Genomic DNA, 7,841 nt, shown 5'->3' with positions numbered 1-7,841 from the left:
TGCGGCACAGCATCAGCAGCACCCCAAGTACATGGGATCGCTCACCCTTTCCTAACCCTATAGATGCGTACCCCCACCTCTGGACCCACCTCTAACCACGCACCCATATGACCGCCTTTGAAACCACTCTCCCGCTCCCTCTCTTTCCACTCTCTCGCTTCTGTCTCCTTCCCCCTTCTTTTTCCCTTACCCCCAAGCCCCCGTGTTTCCTTGACTTTTGCATGTATTTCTTCCTCCCCTCCCCTCCCCTCCCCTCTTCAGCCTCCTCGGAGGCCCTCCAGCTGAGTCCCAGTGCCTGGATGGCCTTCTGCCATGATGCGGGAATTGTGGGGAAGGGATGCACGGGAATGGATGTGCAGGTAGGGGGGGTGCTTGGGGTGGGGTGGGGGTGGGATAGGGTGTGTGTGCGTATGTATGTGTGTGTGTGTGTGTTTCAGGAAGCACGCGGACAGATTGCGCCCATGTGGTGGTGGGCCAGTGGTTTGGGGAGGGGGGGGAGGGGGGGCAGTTATCGTTATTAAACAGCTGCACCGCTTGAGGAACTGAGCTTTTGAGGAAGCTTTCGCTGTTCAGTATGCGTGTATGTATGCGTGTATGTATGTAGGCAGGTTGGGTTTTTTTGCCCACACAGCCTCCACTGCCATCACCACTCTCAACACATACATACGTCTGGGGTACGGTTAAATGCCCCTGGCCCGGATCGATATGTAACAAGTACATACATACATACACACATACACCACCACTGATGTGTTTATTATACTTTTCCCAACCCAATCAAACAACAGAACATCTTCGTGGCGGTCAATTTCGAGGAGGAGTCCGAGACGGAGGAGTCCGCTGCCAATGATGACGACGCCATGGTCCGATTTGAATTCATGGAGGGCCTTATCAGGGTGGCATTTGCCAAGTTCATCAGTACGAAGTGAGTGGTGGGGGGTCTGGAGGGGTTTTGGCGGGAGGGGACGAGGTGGCTGGGGGGATGGGGGGTAGGGGGGATTAGCATTTGCTTGCATGCGCCTTTTTCCATTTTCCCTGTCCCCCCTTTTTTTCTCCTCTCCGCCTCCTTCTCCTTCTCCTCCTACACTCCCCGGGGCAGTTGCTTTGGTCGTCAGCAATCGTATCCTTTACTGCTGTGTATTGATACATCCTCTCCCCCTTTCCCCCGCCCCCCCCCCCTCATCCTCCTTCGCACCTTGTACCTCCCCCCCCCCCCGCGGAACCCACAGGCGTATGACTGACGCCAGTGACGCGATAGGGGCCTTATTGGAGGGGGTGGCGGCCTCACCCGGAATACCCCCGGAGGCGAGGGTTGACCCCAACGAGTGGAGGTGGGGTTGGAGGGGGTTGGGGGGGGAAGGTGGAGAGGTTAATGGGGAGGGAGGGGTGACTGGGGCGTGGAAGGGATTCCGTGTGTGTGTGGTCTGTGTGTTGGGGGGGTGCAGTAGGGGAGGGTAAGATAGGAGAAGTCTCTGACAGCGAGGGGATTGACCAGAGGAGGGGGGCCCTTCATAACCCAAAGTAAAAAACAGGCAGTTAAGCGGTTAATTGACAGTTGGCAGTAAGTTATTTCTGTCGGGCGCGGGTCGTTGAAGAGGGATCTTACTGCGCCCTATGTTGATTCCCCGCTTCCCCCTCTCCTTGTTTCGACGCTCCTACATACATACATACGTACATACACACGTCCAGACGTGTCCGGTTCTACACGGCCGAGGTGGAGGAGGTGATCAAGGAGTACTGGGACCTGCTGGGAGGCATCTTCAAACTGTATAAGGCCCGGGACAGGTAGGTGGTCGTACTCGTGTGTGTATGTGAAGGGTTGGGGCGGGTGGGGATTGGTCGTTGTTGAGGTTTATGGGTGGGGGAGAGGCCAGAATTTGTGGAGCCGGAACGCAATCATACATACATACATACATACATACATACCTGGACCACATGTGGGGCCTCCTGTATTGAAACCAACGTTTATTGGCGCCCCCATAGATGTGCATTTTCTCTGTCTGTCTGTCTGTCTGTCTGTCTGTCAGGGCTCGTTATTTTTGGCCGGAGCACTTCTTCTCCTTCTTGGAGTCCAACCAGTTGTTGGGCGCCGCCACCGGACTCAGCCGCAAGGACGCCAAACTGATATTCGCGTGGAGCCAGGCGCTGGTGACGGATGAGCTGCGGCGGCGTCAGAGGGCCGTGTCGCTGACCCTGTGGGACTTCATTGAGGTACATGAGGGTTTTAGGGTTATACTTAGGGTGCATGTGTGTATGTATGCATGCATGCAAGTAAGTATGTATGTTGTTACAGGGTGGTATAGCTCCACCAGCGACCCTTTTCCCGAGGCAGTTCCCTGCTCTCCCCTGCTAGAGGGCAACCCTAATCCTGTATGTATGCATGTATGTGTGTATGCGTGTATGTGTGTATGCATGTATGGGTGTGTGTAATGTATCAGAACCCTGGGGGCGAGGGGAGGGGGAAATGTCGAATGGTATCCATTCGCCAGCTCTCCCCACACATACAACCCTTTTTTCCTACGTACACACATATAAACATACGCACAGACACGTAAACATGCGCACGTGTACGCCCCCGTCCCCCCCCCCCCCCTCACTCCCAGGCTGTGAGTCGTGTGGCGGACGCCATCTCACCCCCCGATTCCCAGGTGCGGCGGGGAGGGGGGGGGGTAGCAGTAGCAGCAGTACGGGTACAGCAGCAACAGCGCTAGCAGCAGTGGCAGCAACAGCCGAGTGTCGTATCAGTTTCCCATGTCACACACCAGGTTTTCGTTCATAAAAACACGTTGTGCCCACACGTCATGTCATGATGATGATAATGATGATAATGATGATAATGATGATGATAATGATGATGATAATGATGATGATAATGATGATGATAATGATGATGATAATGATGATGGTGATGTTGGTGACGTTATACTAATACCAACCCCAGGACATGGTGCAATATTTCCTTGAGGAGGAGGAGGACCCGCCCGAGACGGATCGGCTGGTGTACGAGTACTACAGATCGGTACGGCAAGGGGTGTGTATATATGTGTGATGCTCTGGGCTCAGGGGGAAGTAGCCCGTGCCGCTCCTCGTCCTCCTGGCTTTCGGTTCCCCTGGCTTCTCTTTGACTTCCCGCTCACGCCTGTCTGTCTGTCTGCCTGTCTGCCTGTCTCTCTGTCTCTCCCTCCCTTTTCATCCCTTTGCGAATGGAACCCTGCCTCCTCTAGACCTCCCTTCCCTCAATGTAATCTCTTACCTCCCTTCCCTCTCTCGCCCTTTCCCTCCCCCTCGTCCTCTAAACCTCCTCCCAACCCCCCCTCCCCTACCTGGAACCAATACCTAAATCCCGTCCCCTGGCGCAGGTGGGCGAGGCGGGTCCGCTCCTCCGCCGGCCCTCAGCGGGCTTGCTGTCCGCCCCCACCCGGCCCCTGGCGCCCAAGCTCCGGAACCTGCTGCAGTACCTGGTGTGCACCTTGCGGGAGGCGTGGGGGGGGCACGACGTGAAGGAGGTGGCGGGCAAGGTGATGAGGACGGCCACCTTCCTGTCGGGGGGGATTGAAATGGGGTAGGGCCTGGTGGGCGGGCTAGGTGGGAGGGGAGGGATTCAGGGGGGCAGGTGGGGGACTGTGTGCGTGTGTGTGTGTAGGGGGGGGGGAGAAGGCGGGTTGTGCTGGGGGTGGAGGCTGGCGGGGAAAACAGCCCGGCAAGTCGTATTTATGGAATTGATGCAGTTAAAGGTCGACTTTTTATGGTCGTTTTTTGAAGCGGCGTTTTTTTGTTGTTTGGATAGTTACGGTTTTCTTGTTGCAGCGCCATCTCGTTGTGTGTGTATGTGTATGTATGTGTGTGTGGCGGGAGGGGGGCCGGCAGGGGAGGGGGCGGGAGGGGCGTGTCCAGGAATCATTGAAAGTCTCAACGCGCGAGAGGACGGAGATCTGAGCGCCTAACGCTGTACACTTATATCTAACAGCAGCAAGTCACCAGTAGCACGTGCTCGATATACCCCCGACATGCTTGCCCTAACTTGTTTCCTACCTCTCGTGCGCAATGTCACTTTCTGGAGTCTCGTACTTGCGGTATTGACAGCCTTACGAGGAAGTGGTGGTGGTGGTGGTGGTGGTGGTGGTGGTGGCTGTTGAGTTTGCAGGCAGAAGTCGTGGTGGCGAGCAGCCACCACAGCGAGCAGCATGCAGCATGTGCAGAGCGCACAAATACCACCATCGGCATTTCCTCCGTCGCGGCTCAAATGATACACACACACGCACACGCACAAGGCGGTGAGTTGTGTGCCGTGATGTCTGTATGTCTGTATGATAATGCGGATGATGGGGGAATGTTGCGGGGTTAGGACGGGAGGGGGAACAACCATGGCGACAAGGAGGGAGGGAATGGAGGAGGGAAGGCGGGAGGAGGGATGCGCTGTAAGGAGGGAGGGAAGGGAAGGCGATGCGACCCTGCTGGGAGGGTACGTTGAGGATGTGTGGGTTGGTGGGTGCAGGATTGCCTACATACGAAGGAAGGGGGAAGGAGGAGGAAAAGGAGGAGAAGCTGGGGAGGGGGAAGGAGGGGGAAGGAGGAGGAGGCGGAAGATTGGAGAATGACAAAAGCGGGATTATGTGTGTGCATGTGTGTGCACGCGTGTATATGTAAGTGTACGTGTGCGTACGGTAGAAGGACGGGGTGAGGCCTAAGGCAGAGGAAAGGGGCTTATGCTACCCCCCGGGCCCCACTCGCCCACTGCCACACTTCCGCCATTACCCCCTTTCGCCCTTTCGTACCTATTGACTGGTGGCCTAGAACGCCCACAATGATTAGGACATCAGTTGAAGCATTATTTTCCTGTGTGTTCTTGAACCGACCTTTGCGATTTCCGGCGGCAGATGGAGGCCGGATGGATGGATGGATGGGTGCAAATACATAGCATGATTGATTGAAGGCTGGAGGGCGCCCTCTCTGGGTGTCGCTGTGTGTGTGTATGTGCGCCGCTGTGTGTGTGTATGTGCGCCGCTGTGTGTGTGCGTGTGTGTGTGCGTGTGTGTGTGCGTTTGTGTGTGCGTGTGTGTGTGTGTGTGTGTGCGTCTGTGTGTCTCTATCTGAAGGTTACAAGTATCTGACCGGGTCTGGGACACTGGCCAGGGGCAGCTAACCGCGTACCCCAACGGGAACGACCGCCGAAGCACTCCATCATTGGAGGGGCGTCATATATCGGTCAAGAGTCCTCTGACCGTTCTCCGTTATCATCAACACAAGGCGCCGTCACCTGTTCGAATCCTCTGGCCAGCTCAAATGCCAAGCAAAACCGAGCGCATGCTCAACTACCAATGCACTCACACCTATCCTTGCGAATCCTATCGCCGCCCGGTTTCGTTATCCAACCACCATCGGGTATATTTGCCTGCTCCAGGCCGTATGTATGCAGAATTGTTCCTCCGCCAGTGCTCTGCGGCTACAAGTGTATTGAGCTTCATGGTGAGCTCCCCCTCCAGCCGCCCAGGGCACTGGAAGGAGCCCAGTGTCTCCAGCGCGCGCGCGTGTGTGTTTGTTTGTGTGTGTGTCTCTGTGTGTGTGTAGCTGGTTGGCGGAAAGCAACATGCGAATGAATGAGTAGAGGTTGGAGGGGTGGAGGGTGGCATGTATGGCGGTGTTGAGAAGTGGGGCCAAGAAATCGAACGATCTTCAAAATTCAAAACAACCCCGAGTGGGGGAACGCACCTGTTCGTCTTCCCGGGGGGAGGATAGCGCTGCCATTGGTACGTCCTCCTCCCCGTTTGTGGTTTGCACGACGGTCCTATTTCACTATTAGGAAAAAAATTACGAAGCCGTATTGCTATTGCTATATTGCTATTATATCTTTCCCCGTCGCCATGCCGCCTTTCACCATATTGCCGGGTTGTCACATCACCGGCTTACCTTGTGATTGGGCTGTTCGTGGTTGAGTTTTTGTGGTTGGTTGGTTGGTTAGTTGGTTGGTTGTGAATATTTGAACTTCCTTTTTTGGGAATCCATCTCTGATCCAGCGCGTTGCAATTTGAATTTGAATTCGAGCAGAACTATCGTCTGACATCGGCGCTACATATATATATATATATATATACGTATATATATGTATGTATATATATAGTGTTGGGGGGGCCGCGGCAGAAAGAAGCTGCGTCGGTTTTTTTTATGAATTGCTCATGATGGTAAAATAATCACCCGTTGCCCGTTTGTGTATCAATTATTAAAACCCTATCATGTCGTCATGCCATGCGCCGTACTTCGGATCCAAATTCCATGTGCTGAATTAATCCAAATGTGGATCGTACTGCTCTGCGGACTTCAGGCGCTGTTGTGAGGAATTTGAATGTTAAAGAGGGGGTGAGGGTTACAGAGAGAGAGAGGCGGGCGGGCCCCTAGCATATGATTCAGATTGAATCGGAGTCAGGCTTCGGATCCCGGCTAATGTGCCTCTAAGCAGCCGGCGCAGAGCAAAAAGTAATTCGGAACGAAGAGAGTGTGTGTAATGTATGTACGTATGTATGTACGTATGTATGTGTGTGCGTGTACTTGTGTCTTTTCGGGTGATCTGCCTACATGCACCCAATAGACGAACCATACGGAATCCCATACTTCTGCTACTTCCGCCAAATGTTGATAAAATCCGTACACACAAGTGCAACTGTTCGTACTGCTATCGTACTGCCGTACAACTCACTATCTATGGAATTTTTTCCTTGGATAAATTTTTGGAATTTTAGATATATGAAGCGGGCCGAAATGTTGGTAGGGCCTGCAGCACGCTCCAAAAGGCATAAAACGCATGCAACACATTCCAACACACACCTCCACACCCCCACATTCCGGCGCAGGTGCGGCGTTTGTTCGCTGTCCTGAACTCAGATTCCCGAGTCCAATTTCCCCTCATTCTTTCCCTCATCGCCTGTGTGTGTGTGTGTTCTGTCAGCGATGTATCGTAACATCGGCAATATCCTTAATATTATTACTGAGGCAGTTTTTTTGACATTTTTTGGGCAAGGTGGGATTGGTGCGTGGAAGCGCGCGTGCGTGGGCGCGTGTGCGTGCATGCTGCTCCGCATGTACGTTTGTGTGTCCTTTGCGTCGTGCGTGCGCCGCTGAAACATCTGAACACGTGCGGGTGGCGGAGCGGAGTAATTTATTTCGGGGGGAGAAGGGGGCGGTCATGAGCACACCATGAGCTTGAGGAGGAAGATATAGTTAAGATAAAAAAGGAATCACTGTGAATTCCCCACCCCCCTCCTCCACCACCTCCACCTCCTCCACCTCCTCCCCTTCGTTCTCCGGCCTGTCACTAATGTTTCGTGTCGTCGTTAGGCAGCGGAGCAGCACACATACGAAGTGTATGTGTCAACATTGTGTCCGTCTATCTGTCTATCTCTCTGCCTGTCTGTCTGTGTATGTATGTATGTCACAGAACGTACGCACGGATTGCTTCATGAATGGCCTTCCAATGTGTGTGTGTGTGTGCATCCGTATGGCTGTCGGGGGCCACCTCACGGGTGTAGCTGTGCACCCGCCCGCCGCGGTGTTGATTGAGCAACTTAAGCTGGGCTGAGCTGAGCGTGTAGCTGAGGATGAAGTGCCCGCATGAAGTGTACCGCGTGTACCGCCCTACCCGACCATTTCGACCCTCACACGCGCCGCCATGTGGACTTTTACTACGTGCGTGTGGTGCTGTTGTTGTTGTTGATATTGTTGTTGGTATTGGTATTGTTGTTGGTATTTTAGACATATTAATTAGCCCGTAAACCTGGCCCTCGGCACCGCCAGCAGGCTACTCCCTACCGGGTCAGCCTTTTTCAAAAGGCAAGAAAGGGTTTTTGTTA

At 54.0% G+C, this 7,841-nt stretch overlaps 1 protein-coding gene across 1 annotated transcript in view; it reads left to right on the top strand.

The window, feature by feature from the left end:
• The window catches only part of VOLCADRAFT_118253 (uncharacterized protein), a gene marked incomplete at both ends in the record, with an annotated part of 12,899 nt that extends 6,029 nt beyond the window's left edge, over positions 1-6,870 (top strand). Inside the window, 9 exons of the mRNA XM_002953021.1 lie at positions 262-359; positions 789-925; positions 1,230-1,331; positions 1,690-1,785; positions 2,028-2,211; positions 2,604-2,648; positions 2,942-3,019; positions 3,360-3,562; positions 6,846-6,870. Of these exons, the coding sequence (XP_002953067.1) occupies positions 262-359; positions 789-925; positions 1,230-1,331; positions 1,690-1,785; positions 2,028-2,211; positions 2,604-2,648; positions 2,942-3,019; positions 3,360-3,562; positions 6,846-6,870 (968 nt within the window). The remainder of the gene's footprint in view (positions 1-261; positions 360-788; positions 926-1,229; positions 1,332-1,689; positions 1,786-2,027; positions 2,212-2,603; positions 2,649-2,941; positions 3,020-3,359; positions 3,563-6,845) is intronic.
• Between the last annotated feature and the right edge of the window lie 971 nt (positions 6,871-7,841).

The sequence above is a fragment of the Volvox carteri genome (assembly GCF_000143455.1).
Source record: "Volvox carteri f. nagariensis unplaced genomic scaffold VOLCAscaffold_33, whole genome shotgun sequence".
In the NCBI taxonomy this organism is placed as follows: domain Eukaryota; kingdom Viridiplantae; phylum Chlorophyta; class Chlorophyceae; order Chlamydomonadales; family Volvocaceae; genus Volvox; species Volvox carteri.
This window is presented reverse-complemented; position numbering and strand designations above follow the sequence as displayed.